The following is a 15,893-nucleotide window of genomic DNA, read 5'->3' as shown; positions in this document are numbered from 1 at the left end:
GTGACCAGCTTTTAAATTGAGAATGCCGATCGTGACCAGCTTTTAAATTGAGAATGCCGAATGTGACCAGCTTTTAAATAGAACGCAGTCTTCCGGCCAGAAGCGGTGGCAGAGAGCAGATCACGCACCCGACATATAAACTGACGTAATGGGCCCGGCACGTACACGGACGTCATGCACCCTGTACATCCGTGCTTTCAGCACAAAATCACAGAGGACAAGATTCTTCAATTTTCTAGCTGCAAACAAACAAGGCAATAGGACTGTGAAGAAATGAAGATGGATCATTTTAAACAAAGAAAAAACTGAAATTGGTAACAAAGCAGAGTAACATACATAGAAATATACATAGATGTAAAGATGATGTTTTGAGGTATGGCTTTGTTAATTGTGCCGATGCAAATCAGGATGCAAAGCCCATGTGCATTATATGCAGAGAAGTGCTTGAAAATTAAAGGTTTAAGCCCTCAAAACTTCAAAGGCATTTGAAGATGAAGCATGGCGAGTTCGAGAACAAATCTCTTGATTTTCTTTTCAAAGGATGCAGCAAGAACTTAAATCAACAGCTGAGGTCCTTAGTAGAAATGTAACATTGAATGCTAAAGCAAGTGGGATCGTCTGGACCAAACACGCCCACCTGTCACATTAAAGGTAAGCAAAAATGGTGGGTCGCGTGGGATTCAAAGGCCGGCCGGCTGGTAAAAGTGGATCCCAGGAAAAAAATGTTTGAAAAACACTGGCGGAAAACACCTCTATGTTCAGACCTGATCAACGCAATACAGCAAGGAGTTCATAACAGGTCCAATGCAGACTCTTGTGCTGAAAATCAAACATCTTTAATGTTAAATACTACTTCAGGCTCACTCAAAACACTTAGCCAATTTGGACCATCAGGTTCAGAGGACTGGTAAATTTCTGTCTCTGATTACAAAGGCTCACACAACATTTAACTTTGCCTTGCTATGTGGTTGTATATTTTCAGAATATTTAAACTGCACCCTTATTCTGGAATTTGCAGTTAAAATTCTTCTGTAGAGCAGATATTTTGATCTAGGTAATCAAATTGATGGGCATCAATTTATCAAAACTTATAGAACATTTCCCTTGGGCTTGATTGGGTCGATAAATAGGTCACTTAAATTGTATATCTTATCACAGATGAGATCTCCTACATGAAAGAAACTGAATGGGTTTCATCCTGATTGTTTTGATACAGATATTTGCTCATCTGTTATACTGTGGCACTTCAGGGAGAAAAACTGACAAATATCAACTTGACCTACTTTGTAGATGGTGCCGGGGTCATTCAGATGAAAGGCCATTTCATTTTACAATTAGTTTGCAAGCAATTGGACATCCACTTAAATAAGCCAAATGCTCTCCCAAGGTTTTTAATCTCACAATCACAATTAATATTTAATTTAAAAGAAAAACCTTAATCTCCATGATATATATTGGTGTCTACTATCACGTTTAGTTCTCTGTACAGACATTCCACCCAAGTAATTGCAGATAGTCCCAAAAAATGTTTAATCTTTCACATCTAATTACATTTTATTACATTTGTTAAAGAATCACATCTCTTTATAAATTGCTTTACAGAAGAAATTGAACTTGATTATAAAAATAAATTAACTCCACTAAATCCATAATCATTTGGTACAATTATTGCTTTTCTGGATGGGTTAATTCTCAGCAAAACCTCTGTTTGTGCTTTAAACATTTCTGTTAAGTATTCTGCACCATAGCTATCTCCCCACCATGCCAGTTATTTACAATAAGTACCAAGAAATTGTGAAAGTCTGTGTTTGACTCTTAAAATGACCATACAGCAAATTCCCTATTATGGATGGACTTTTTCTGTGCCACCTCATTGCATTTCTAAAGTAAGTTGGGGAGATGTGACTGGCAGCAGCCATTCTGTTGCACTTCCTAGTTGGCAGCCACAGATCCCCTGTGGTTCCTGCAGCAAATGGAGAGAAATGCACTTCAGCACTTTTTAAAATCAGGACATACAGGTTGTATTTAATTTTTGTTTGCCCTCATTGAGGGGAACCGATGAATAACGCAATTCAAAGGAGTGCAGGAATGGCGACTCTGCAAATGATTATTTCTATTCAAATCACAAACTGAATACATGAACTGGATTGATTTGATGGCCTTTAAGTAGGAGTTTCACTTTTTAGGTAAATTGTTTGGAAGAAAAAAAGAATAAAGGGTTAGAGAGGCTTGGAGGATATGAAAGAGAAATACCAACATGGGTTGGTTGGGCTAAATGTCCTGTGTCTGCCTTCCCAATTTTATGTAATTAAGTTAATAATTGAGGTTTTGCAAAAGCAGCCCTGCCTCAGCTAGTCTCATGATTGACCTATAAATGCATCACCAGGGCTATCCCTCTCAAGTTCCCAACTTCCTCTACCCTTTTGCCCATCACTTTTATGCTTCTAGCTATAATTCCCCATCTATACATTCATCCTCTTCCCCCATCCCATCCAACTGACTTGCTCCATCCTCATCATGTGCTGCTGTACCCTTATTTTTTAAATTTTTTTAATGACTTTATCAGAGTTACAAAGCCAGAACTCAAGAGTGTGGACAGGACCTCAAATCCAGCTCCTTGCCTCCTCCAAAAAACAATTCAATTTGAATCCAATTCATGGTCTCCACAAGAGAGACATACCAGATCCAGGCATTACACCTGACCTCCCGCTCATCTTAGCATTATTACCTCCGGGAACAATTCTTAACCTATTTAAGATCAACAGGGACTTCCTGATTGCAAAACACAAATCTCTTTGATTACATTCACCATTTCTGCCAACAGACAAAGAACAATAATTTCACGCTTTTCTCTGCCTTTAGGGTTACTTCAGCGGAGAGGTTTTTGTCACCAAACAATAACTATCCAGTTCAGTTCAAGTCACAGTTGTGTCAAGGGTTATTTGCAAGCTAAATCGTTGAAGGAGATTGTTGAAGTGTTATAATTACAATTTTATTTTTTGAACAAAATTATACAGAATAATCATAAATGAAGACCTCCTTCTCCTACACCAGTTCAACCAAGTGTGACAAACGTCACTGCCACTTAAATTATTCTTCAGTAGCTCATTTAGATCTCTCTGTCCGTAGTAACTTGTCAAGTACGATTTGGATCACTCACTCTTTGGACACAAATTTTTGAATAGTGGATCAAGCTCAAGGGGCTATATAGCCCACACAACGAAAACAGAAAATGCAGGAAAATCTCAGCAAGTCTGACAGCATCTGTGGAGAGAAAACAGAGCTAACGTTTCGAGTCTGGATGACTCTTCTTCAGAGATTGTTTTTAACTATGTAGCCCACTTTGGCCCTTATTTTCTTCATTTTTCAAACATAGTTATTCTTTCTGCACAATCAGATACACATACAACTAAAGAATTCTCTTTCTCACTCGGGGATAATCTAGTTCTGTGAATTTCTGTGGTGAGACTATTGAACACTCAAAGGGACATGAACAATTGAAAATATTCTGTATATGTCAGAACATAGATGTAGCAGCTTGATAATAAGTTCCATGAAGCCACATATCCCTGTCTTTGTACTGTATATCCTACCATAGGTCGCGGCCCTTGTGTATTTAAGGGAATATTATCCATAGTGAAAAATGTTTTGTGAAACTCTTCTATGATCGAATGACACTACTATAAATCTAACATATATAAGCCAATCAGTCTGAGAGATTCCTTACCTGGATCAGGAACTTTTAGGTCATTTTTGACATGGAAAAAGTTCGAAACATTAAACTTGTCCACATTGGATGGATCCTGCAGACAAAACAAATCAGTGAAAGTTTAGACTTCATGATTAGCTAATATGACATGAACTGAAGAGGAACCTTTACTCATGTATTCAATTTTAAAATAGTTTAAGAATGTTAACCCCTGGAAGAAGGCAACTTTGCAATCACATTTCATGCTGTTGTACTTGCTTAAAAACAAGGATTAATGCATAAAAATAACTTAGAGACTATGGCAGAGCAATGCTGAAATGATGAATGTGTTACATAGAAATATACATAGAAAATAGAAACAGGAGGAGGCCATTCGACCCTTTCAGCCTGCTCCGCCATTCATTATGATCATGGCTGATCATCAAGTTCAATACCCTGATCCCGCCTTATCCCCATATCCTTGATCCCTTTAGACCCAAAAGCTTCACCTAGTTCCTTCTTGAAATCACACAACGTTTTGGCCTCAACTACTTCCTGTGGCAGTGAATTCCACAGATTCACCACTCTCTAGGTGAAGAGATTTCTCCTCACCTCAGCCCTAACATATTTACCCCTTATCCTCAAACTATGGCCCCTAGTTTTGGACTCACCATCATCATGAGCATTCTTTCTGAATCGACCCTGTCTAAACCTGTTAGACGTTTTGTAATCTTCTACGAGATCCCCTCTCAACTTTTCTAAACTCCAATTAAATAATCCTAACCAACTTAGTCTTTCCTCATATGACAGTCCCACCATCCCAGGAATCAGCCTGGTAAACCTTTGCTGCACTCCCTCCATTGCAAAAATATCCTTCCTCTGATAAGGACACTAAAACTGCACACAATACTCCAGGTGTGGCCTCACCAATATCCTATACAATTGCAGTAAAACATCCCTATTCCTATACTCAAATCCTCTCGCTCTGAAGGCCAACATACCATTTGCCTTCTTTACTGCCTGCTGTACCTGTGAGCTTACTTTCAACGATGGGTGCATGAGGACACCAAAGTCTCGCTGAGTATCTACCTCTCTCAATTTACACCCGTTCAAATAATAATCTGCCTTCCTATTTTTGCTACCGATGCGGATAACCTCACACTTATCCACATTATACTGCATCTGCCATGCATACTTCCACTCACTCAACCTGTCCAAATCCCTCTGAAGCATCTCTGCATCCTCCTCACAGCTCACCCTTCCGCCGAACTTTGTATCATCTGCAAATTTGGATATAATACATTTTGTTCCCTCGTCCAAATCATTAATATATAATGTGAGCAGTTAGGGTCACTAGTCACTGCCTGCCAATCGGAAAAAGACCCATTTATTCCAACTTTTTGCTTCCTGTCTACTATCCTGCTTTCTATCTGTCTCAAGACACGACCCGCAATCCCATGCGCTTCAATTATACACCGTAATCTGCTTTGTGAGACCTGGTCGAAAGCCTTCTGAAAGTCTAAATAAACCACATCCATTGGTTCTCCCTGGTCAACTCTACCAGTTATATCTCCAAAGAATTCTAGTAGATTTGTCAAGCATGTTTACCCTTTCGTAAATCCATGCTGACTTTGTCTGATTATATCACCACATTACAAAGGCTGTGCTATGAAATTCTTGGTAACAGATTCTAGCAACTTTCCTACAACTAACATTAGGCTCACTGGTCTATAGGTCCCGGTTTTCTCTCTACCTCCCTTTTTTGAAGATCAGGGATGTATTAGCTACCATCCAATGTGCAGGAACCATTCCAGAGTCCAAACATTTTTGGAAAATTACCACCCATGGATCTACTATTTCTAGTGCCACTTCCTTAAGTGTTCTGGATTGCAGATTATCAGGCCCTGGATATTTATCCGTTTTCAATCCCATTAATTTCCCCCAAACCATTTTTTTTACTAATACTAATTTCCATCAGCTCCCCATTGAAAACAGAAACAAAGTCCGAATTTTGTTCCTCAGTCATTTCTTTGTTCTCTGTTACGAATTCCCTCATTTTTGGCTGTAAGGGCTAACATTAGTTTTTAATCAATCTTTTTCTCTTTACATACCTATAGAAACTGTTAGTCTGTTTTTATGTTCCCCACTTGCTTACTTTCATATTATATTTTCCCCTTCTTAATCAATCCCTTGGTCCACCTTTGCTGAATTTTGAACTGTTCCCAATCCTCAGGTCTATTGCTTTTTCTTGCACATTTGCATGCTACTCCTTTGAATCTAATACTACATCTAATTTCCCTTGTAAGCCAAGGTTTGGCCACAGTCCTGTTTCTACTCTTGCGCCAAATAGGAACAAACAACTTTTGGAGTTCACCTATTCGTTCCTTGAATTCCTGCCATTGCCTGTCCACTGTCCTTCCTTTCAGTAATGTTTCCCAGTCCATCATAGCCAGCTCATGCCTCATACCATCATAGTTACCTTGATTGAGGTTCAGGACCCTGGTCTCAGAATCAACTACTTGATAAAGAATTCTATCATATTATTTTCACTCATCCCCAAGGGTTTTCTCACAACTAGACTGCCAACTAATCCTTTCTCATTGCACAACACCCAGTCAAATTGGTTCCTCAGCATATTGGTCCAGAAAACCATCTCATACCCTATATATATTCCAGGAATTCCTCCTCTTTTGTGCTGTGACTAGAATCATAGAATTTATAGGGCAGGAGGCCATTCAGCCCATCGAGTCTGCACCGGCCCTTGGAAAGAGCACTCCACCTAAGCCCATGCTTCCACCTATCCCTGTAACCCCACTTAACCTTTTTGCACACTGAGGGCATTTTAGCATGGCCAAACCACCTAACCTGAACATCTTTGGACTGTGGGAGCAAACCGGAGCACCCGGAAGAAAGGCACGCAGACACGGGGAGAACGTGCAGACTCCGCACAGACAGTGACCCAAGCCGGGAATCGAACCAATCTAAATGCAGATTAAATTCATCCATAATCACTGATGTTCTTTTATTATATGCATCTCTGATTTCCTGTCTAATGCTATTCACAACATTACCACTGCAGTTTGATGGTCCGTATGCCACCCCAACTATATCATACCTCATTTAATCTATTTGCGCAACCAATTAATCTATTTTATGTTGAATGTTCCACACGTCCAGGTACAAAACTGTAAGGCTAATCCTTTTACCATTCCTTGTCCCGTCCCTACTATTTTTATTGTATGATACAGGCCTTTGGTTTCTCTGCCCATCACTTTTTTTGTTCTCCTTGTTGTCATTTTCTCTTGTTCTTGGTTCCCCCTGCTCTGAATCCTCACATAGGTTCCCATCCCCCTGTCATGTTAGTTTAAAGCCTTCCTAACTGCTCTAGCAAGAACCCCCACCAAGGACATCAGTCCTGGTTCTACATGGGGTTTAACCCTTCCAGTTTGTACTGGTCTCCCTCCCCCAGAACGGGTCCCAATGCCCCAGGAATCTGAAACCCTCCCCCTCATACCACCTCTTCAGGCACTTATTCATCAGACATGTCCTGCTATTTCTACTCTGACTAGCACGTGGAACTGGTAGTAATCCTGAGATCACTGCCTTTGAGGTTTGACTTCTCAACTTTCTTCTTAACTCCCTATTTTTTTCTGGTTTTAGGACCTCATCCTTTTTTTGATCTATGTTGTTGGTACCGATGTGTACTATGACCACTGGTTGTTCACCCTCCCCTCCAGAATGTCCTGTAATCGCTATGAGATATCCTTGACTCTAGCACCAGGGAGGCAACATACCATCCTGGAGTCTAGTTTGCGGCCACAGAAACGCCCATCTATTCCTCTTACAACTGAGTCCCCTATAACTATTGCATTCCTACATGTTTTACTCCTCCCCTCTGCAGCAGAACCAACCGTGGTTCAAAGATTTTGGCTGGTTGCTGACCCCCCCCCCCCCCCCCCGCCCCGCCCCCCTTAAAACAAAGAACAGATGAACTGGGGGAATGCATTCCAGAAATTGGAGTAGGGACAAGGGGTTAAAGGGTAGAAAGACTCAGACAGGGAATGTCAGAGCCAGAAAAAGAGTAAAATTAGGAGAGGCAGCAAAATAGGAAAAAGTGGGAGGTAGAAAAGAGCAAAAGAAGTAGGAATGAGAGACTGAGTGAAAGAAGAATGAAAAAGTGAAAAAAGAAAGAGGCATTGAAGAATACAATTCTGATTTTTAAGTAAACAATTTGAAACAAAAGAAATCAAAGTTTCATCAATGAATTAAATTTACTTTTCAGGCTGGTAACTTTGTAGTTTACAGTTTGAATATCAGCATATTTCAAACATGCAACTCTTTTGCCTGTATGCAATTCACTTTCTCACTCGAGCTTTTAAAGGCTGACCAGCCCTCATTAGGGTGTTGACTTGCAGGTTTTCCTGGAGCTGAGTGGGGAAAATCTCAGTGCCCCCCACTTTTTCCCTCCCGCAACAGGCCTGAACTTCAAGTCCCATCATTGATTATTGAGTCTTCCACAAAGGGTCAACTCCATTCTGATTTTCCATCAGCTGACCCTACAGTAAATCTGGGCAGTTTTCAAATCTAATCACTCTCAATCACTTAGTTCCTCAAATGTCTTTCTAAAATATCTGCCTCCTTGGGTATTCTGCTGCACAATTAGAGCACCCCCTTGGGAACTATCTCAGCCAGATACTAATATCCCTCAAACTCTTCCCTCACCCATATAGAAACTAAAAGATAGTTCCTCAATTGGAGATGAATTTGAGAGGATAAGTGGGAATATCCTTTGTTGATGTTGGCATATCTTGGAGCTTTAATCATGGATGACACAAAGATCAAACACTCAAAGTGAATAAACATGCTCATCCCAGTTATACTTAAATCATGTGTTCCCAAGGAGGTAACGAACAGTGAGGTTCAGATCATAATAAATGAGCTTTGTCCAGATTTTGCTATCGAAATAATGGTAAAGTTAACAACACTCATCATTATTAATGTGTAAATCAGACAACAACTGCGCACATGTAGTTAAATGTGGAAATCAGGTAGTTGCTGTCTGAGAATGCTCCAATCCTCCAAAGGTTGCATGATAGTGGTATCTCGCCAAGTGGTCCAACATCAAAATACATCAAATGGCATGAAGTTGCTGTATTTACCTGATATTTATGAACTAAACGCCCCCAAAAAATTAGGGCGTGACAATTCCAGCTTTGGCACCCATTTAATGGCACAATACGCTTTAGAAATGTCTTTCAGGCCTCCAGCGGTTTGGGCCTGGGGCGCTGCAGCCGCAGCTTTGTTCCCCCCCTTTTGGATGTGAGCCGGGGGGAAAAAATGGCCGCGACCGAGCTGCCCGAACTGAAGGAGCTAAATGTGCAAGAGGTGAACGTGTCGTCGGCGGTGCTGAAGGCGGCCGCCCACCACTACGGCTCGCAGTGCGACAAGCCCAACAAGGAGTTGCTGTGCCGCTGGGAGGAGAACGACCCACAAAAATGTCTGCAGGAAGGGAGGAAGGTCAACGAGTGCGCGCTGGACTTCTTCAGGAAGGTAAAAATCCACTGCAGCGAGCCCTTCACAGAGTACTGGACATGCCTTGATTATAGCAACCCGCAAGAGCTCCGTCGATGCCGCAAGCAACAAGATGCTTTTGATAACTGTGTGCTGGACAAACTGGGCTGGGTTCGACCCGACCTAGGAGAACTCTCAAAGGTTACCAAGGTGCAGACAGATCGGCCAATTCCTGAGAATGTCTATCACTCCAGGCCAAGGCCAGAGCCCAACCCAGTCATTGAAGGGGAGTTACAACCTGCCAAATATGGCAGCAGACTCTTCTTCTGGAACTGGTGAAGGATGAAGCAATGCCACACATTCAGAGACTGAAGAATTTAAATAATGTTGTGATTGCAGAAAGCCAAGTGGGTGTTAAAATACCTGGGGCTGGTTGTACCACAGGCATTCTTATCATTGATGTATACAAATAATGTTGAGAGAAATAAAAATATTTAACCATGGAAAGAAAAAAAGTCTTTCAGCCTGATGATGAACTTTAAACAGTGCAGAGCTACATTCTTTCATATTTTAAATATCAAGTGTTTAAAAGATAAAATAATTTAATTATTTTACTTTTTCCTTCATGCTTTCATTTCTCCCTCAATCAAATCATTCCTTCCTACTCGTTTGCTTCCTGCACCTAATTTACAATGACACTTTTTGGTTTAGCCTCTGTGCTTCTCATTAACAATTCTTCAACTGATTGTTTAACTATAGAGTTGCTTATCCTGTTCACACAGGTTTCAGGTGAAGAGAGGGTGCTGCTCTTTCTGGATAGTTAGAAACATTTTTTGCAAAATCCTCCAGAACGTCTATAGGTAAAAACAAGTGTAATGCACTACCACTCATTTACTATTGGCCAAAAAATCTGGCCCATTATTTTGCAATACACTAGACAGTGGACTATCCTCCAATCAATAAATTACAGTGTGTGCATTCAGCTATATACTGTCCTCATCCCCTTCCCATGGTGAGATAAAGAGACAAAAGATGTGGTGCAGTTGGTCCAGTTATCCACGATTTTATAAGAACACATGCAGACGTCAAAGAAGGTTGTCCAATATTTCAACTCTCGGCCTAGCATTTAACTACATCTTGAGCTCCCCTAATGTGTTTGTATCTACTACCTTACCTGTTAGATTATTCCAAATGCCACAACGCTGAGTAAATATATTTATTAAGATTTAGATTTACTTTTCAAAAGTATGAATTTATGCCATCTGGATCTACTGGCCTGATGGACTTCAAAGCAATATCCTAGGTTCACCATATAACATCATATACCCCCCAATAGGTAACATTTTGTTTTAGGTTGCATGTTCATCAAGGGTTTAGGCATCCAATGAGGCAATAATAATCCTTCTGCCTGCCTGCAGGACAAAAGAGTACCTAACACAACAGAACATTCCAAGACTGGTGACAGAGTACCTAATATCTCCAAATTGACCCCTGCTGAAAAGGAGGCTGCAAACTGAACAGGAGGATGCTGGACATTTGTGTGCTGCTGCAGAAGCCTGAATCTCAGTTGGGATGTCTCCAGTCTGGTGTTGAGAACTCGCCATACAGGAGGTAGAGACATAGAATCATAGAAAATAAGAGCAAGAGTCGACCCTTCAAGCTTGCTTCACCATTCGTTACGATTAAGGCTGATCCCCTATCTCAACACCACACTGCTGCGTTCTCCCTTCTTTAGACATCTTTAAAGTCTGGAAATCTATCACCTTCTTAATTATATTTGGTGACTTGGCCTCCACAGCCTTCTGTGGCTGAGAATTCCACAGATCCCACCCCCACTGATCAGAGGTGTGGGGTGTTGGGGGTTGCAGCCGTTCCAGAAACAAGGTCCCTGCAACCAGTCTGTCCAGCTCTGTCAGAATTTTACATGTTTCAATTAGATTCCCTCTCGTTCTTCCAAACTTTAGTGAATACAGGCCAACTTGGCCCAATCTCTCCCTATTCAACGACCCAAATTAAAACTCCACTTGACAGGCTTCCCATGGCCCACTCTAGGAGTACACGTTTCCTACTTTCTGATCCAAAGACATGTATGTCCTTGGATTTCCAAGGCTTGTAACCTTAGTACTGTTACATGTGGGGCTTTCAGAGGACATTATGTAAGTCCAAATGAACAAAATAATATAAACTACCACTATCCATCTTAGTTTACATTCTTGAAAATTTTGAGGGGGTTCAGAAAGCAGTACATCTATACTGACTACTCTTTATTAAGCTGTTATAATATGGGCATTCCTCCTATGTACAAATATAGAGCAACTATTTGCTCTGGTGGGACTGTAGAGAAAAGGGGGAAGAACCTTAAAATTTGAACCAAGTCATTCAAGGGTGTTGTCGAGAATAATTTTTTCACAAAACAGGGTAGTGAAAATCTAGAACGTTCTCCTCCAACCAGCCGTAACAGCCTCCCCGAACAGGCGTTGCAATGTGGCGACTAGGGGCTTTTCACAGTAACTTCATTGAAGCCTACTTGTGACAATAAGCGATTTTCATTTCATTTTTCATTTTGCAAACACTGTTGTGCAAAGGTAAATTGAACATTTCAAGACTGAGATTAATAGTACCCCCCAAGCAGTGCAGAACAAAGATGTATATAGATGGATAGATGGGGCCAAGATACCCATCAGCCATTATCTAATTAAATCATGGTACAGGTTTGATCGGCAGAATGGTCTACTCCTGCTCCTTGGCAACTTGCTGCTTAGTATAGCATTCGTTATTATATACAGCAAGGATGGAAGGATAACAGGTTTACAGTCGAGCTAGGTCAGACCTATTTAAAAACAGGCACTGTGTTTCATTTGCCCAAGATTTGAAAATAACAGAAGGGAAATAAGTCAGAGCTAAGGTCACAGACCCTCAACTGAAGGTCTTGTGCTTGTGCCATGAGGAACAGTTGCTTTCCATTTGATACAAACTATGCTTAGCTGGAAAAAAATATTGTAACTGTAAAAAGTGAACAACAGCGTAACCACAGGAAGACCTGCAACTCTGGCTATAGTACCGTTTAAGTCACTGTCAACCAGACCTTGCAGATCATTCACTATTTCAAATGTAATCCAGTTGTTGTATACTCCTGGTTCTCTATATCTCATTGACCCTCATTGACCAGATTTAGCTTTGAAAAATTAGTGCAGAACCATAGAATCAGACAGCACAGAAGGCCACCATTTGGAGATCTGTGCATATAAACTATTCAATTAATCCCACTACCCTGCTCTTTCCCGATAGCATGGTAAATTATTCGCCTTCCAGTATTTATCCAATTCTCTTGTTAAAATTCTTACTCAATATGCATCAATCACCATTTCAAGGTGTGCACTCCTGATCATAACAATTAGGTGGATTAAAAAAATTCTGCTCATCTCATCTCTAGTCCTTCTGCCAATTATCACAAATCCAGGTTGACCAATTACTAAACCTTCTGTCACTGGAAGGTTCCTCCTTACTTGCCCTTCATGGTTTTGAAGACATGTTAAATCTCTCCTTAACTTCTCTGTTAAGAAACCCAGTTTCTTCATGCAACTTAAGTACCAATCTAGTAAATCTACTCAGAGACCTCTTGAAGGCCTGGACACCTAGTACGGCTATAAGACTGGTATCCACCTGGCAATTTGGAAAATTGTCCCAGTGTATCCTGTGCAAAATGCAGGACAAATTCAACCTGGTCAATTACCGTCACGTCAGTCTACTCTCAATCATCAGTAAAGTGAAGGAACGAGTAATCAACAATGCTGTCAAGTGGCACTTGCTTAGCAATAGCCTGCGCATGGACGCTCTGTTTGGATTCTGCCAGGAATACTCAGTTCCTTACCTCATTACAGCCTTGGTTCAAACAAGGCAAGGGAGCAAGGCAGGAATACAGGAAATGATGAATGTGGCAGGACGGGAAAAAGCGAAGAGTGCAACAGAAACATTTGCCACAAAACAGATGAACCGTTGAAGATAGAATCAAATTGGAAAAAAAGGTGAATAATTCTGCAAATGTGGATGACAGGCCAGAAGATTAAACAAAATATAAAGAACAGCAAAGAATGACTCACAGATGAATAAGGAGGAAGAGGGAGCTAGCTAGAAAAATAAAGACATTTAAAAAAAGAAAAATGTGAATGCTCCTCCTCTAGAGGGCGAGAAGTGGCAGCTGAAATAGTAGATGGTTTTAATTTTCCAAAATTCTCTCGATTCTGGAAATGTCCAATCAGATTGGGAAATAGTGAATGCGGCTCCTCTATTCCAGAAAGGAGAGACAGAAAGCTGGAAACTACAGGCCAGGCCTGTGAGCCTAACATCTGTCACAAGGAAAACGGCAGAATCTATTAGTAAGGAGGTTATCGCGGGGCATCTAGAAAATCTAAATGCAATCTGGCTGAATTAAGACGGTATTAGGAAAGGGAAAACATGTTTGACTAACCTATTGGAGTTCTTTGAGGAAATAACAAGCACATAGATGAAGGGGAAGGTATGGATGTACTGTACTTAGATTTCCAGAAGATATCTGACAAGGTGCCACATCAAAGTTTATGACGTAAAATAAGAGTTCATGGCGTAGGGGGTAACATATCACCATGAATAGCTGATTGGTTAGCTTACAGGAAACAGAGAGTAGGCACAAATAGGTCATTTTCATGTTGACAAGATGCTGATGAGTGAAGTATCACCGTGATATTGGGCGGCACGGTGGCACAAGTGGCTGCCATTGTGGCTTCGCGACGCCAGGGTCCCAGGTTCGATTCCCCACTGGGTCGCTGTCTGTGTGGAGTCTGCGCATTCTCCCAGTGTGTGCGTGGGTTTCCTCCGGGTGCTCCGGTTTCCTCCTGCGGTCCGGGAGCGTGCAGGTTGGGTAGATTGCCATGATAAATTGCCCTTAGTGACAGAAAGGTTGGGAGGGGTAATTGGGTTACAGGGATAGGGTGGAAGTGAGGGCTTAAATGGGTCGGTGTGGACTCGATGGGCCGAGTGGCCTCCTTCTGCACTGTATGTTCTATGAACAAAAGAGCTGAATTCCAGAGGTGAGGTGAGAGTGACTGCGCTTGACATCAAGGCAGCGTTTGACAGAGTGTAGCATCAAGGAGTCCTAGCAAAACTGGATACAATGGGAATCAGGAGAAAAATCCCAAGTCATACCTAACACAAAGGAAGATGACTGTGGTTGTTGGAGGTCAATCATCTCAGTTCCAGATGTTCACTGCAGGAGTTCCTCAGGGTAGTGTCCTAGGCCTAACAATCTTCAGCTGCTTCACCATTGACCTTCCCTCCACCATAAGGTCAGAAGTGGGGAATGTCACGCTGGCGAATGCAATATGTTCAGCACCATTCGTGACACCACCTACAAGTTCTCCTCCAAGTCACACAAGATACTGACATGGAAATATATCACCATTCCTTTAATATCTTTCGGTCAAAATCCTGAAACTCCCTCCCTAACAGCACTGTTGGTGTTCCTACACCATCTGGACTGCAGCAGTTCAAGGCGGCGGCTCACCAGCACCTTCTCAAGGGCAATTACGGTTGGGCAATAAATGCTGCCCCAGTCAGTGTACCCACATCCCAAGAAAAAATAAAAAAAACCTCAAGTAGGCTGCCGACAATTCTCCAGAGGGGTATGGCCAGTGTTCTGTAAAGGATTAGTATAACTTCCGTTTTTTGTATATTTAAAAAAAATTTTAGAGTCCCAATTCATTTTTTCCAATTAAGGGGCAATTTGGAGTGCCCAATCCACCTAGCTTGCACATTTTTGGGTTGTGGGGGCAAAACCCACGCAACACGGGGAGAAAGTGTAAACTCCACACGGACAGTGGCCCAGAGCTGGGATCGAAGCTGGGACCTCGGCGCCATGAGGCCGCAGTGCTAACCGACTGCGCCACCGTGCTGCCCCGTTTTTTGTATTCTTAACAAAGAACAAAGAAAAGTACAGCACAGGAACAGGCCCTTTTGGCCCTCCAAGCCTGCGCCAAGCATGCTGCCCGTCTAAACTAAAATCTTCTACACTTCCGGGGTCTGTATCCCTCTATTCCCATCCTATTCATGTATTTATCAAGATGCCCCTTAAACGTCACTATCGTACCTACTTCCACCACTCCTCCGGCAGCGAGTTCCAGGCATCCATTACCCGCTGTGTAAAAAACTTGCCTCATAAATCTTCTCTAAACCTTGCCCCTCGCACCTTAAACCTATGCCCCCTAGAAATTGACCCGACATCCCCTCATGTAGTCCCTGGCTCTGTGACTGCATCACAGCCCATGAAATGAGGGTGGAGACGTGGGTTTGAAGGGTGGGGGTATGTGCAGAGCAGGTAAGTAGGGGCCTCGGGGAGGGGTGATCCACAGGGGTCTTGGAAGGGGGGTTGCTAAAAGGGTGCTTGGGTGGCTTGAAGAGGGGGCCCCGAGGGACCTCATAGCGGAGTGTCTTCACTTGGGAGGTGTGGGGTTGTGCCCATGTATGTGGGGGCGACATTACCCATGGGTGGGGGGGGGGGTGTGGGGGACCCAGAAGCTCACTTGGCAATTGGGATACCCTTTACAAATGGCAGGTTTCATGCCAAACCCCTCAGTTTTGACATTCTAATGAACATAAAGAACTGCTTATTTTTATGGAACTGATTCTTAGCAGTGAAAAGCAAAGTGTCCCACACCCACCC

The 15,893-nt window shown here is 42.0% G+C and overlaps 1 protein-coding gene and 1 pseudogene across 3 annotated transcripts in view; one reads left to right on the top strand and one right to left on the bottom strand.

Annotated features, from left to right (window-relative positions):
- The window catches only part of ppil2 (peptidylprolyl isomerase (cyclophilin)-like 2), a 593,707-nt gene that overhangs the window by 387,351 nt on the left and 190,463 nt on the right, over positions 1-15,893 (bottom strand). For all 3 annotated transcript variants that reach the window (XM_072498280.1, XM_072498289.1, XM_072498297.1), the window contains one exon: positions 3,728-3,803. In XM_072498280.1, the coding sequence (XP_072354381.1) occupies positions 3,728-3,803 (76 nt within the window). The remainder of the gene's footprint in view (positions 1-3,727; positions 3,804-15,893) is intronic.
- On the top strand, positions 8,973-9,714 carry LOC140410316 (NADH dehydrogenase [ubiquinone] 1 alpha subcomplex subunit 8 pseudogene; annotated as a pseudogene).

This window comes from Scyliorhinus torazame, chromosome 1 (assembly GCF_047496885.1).
Source record: "Scyliorhinus torazame isolate Kashiwa2021f chromosome 1, sScyTor2.1, whole genome shotgun sequence".
NCBI lineage: Eukaryota > Metazoa > Chordata > Chondrichthyes > Carcharhiniformes > Scyliorhinidae > Scyliorhinus > Scyliorhinus torazame.
Note: the sequence above shows the minus strand (reverse complement) of the source record. Positions and strands in the feature narration are given on the sequence as shown.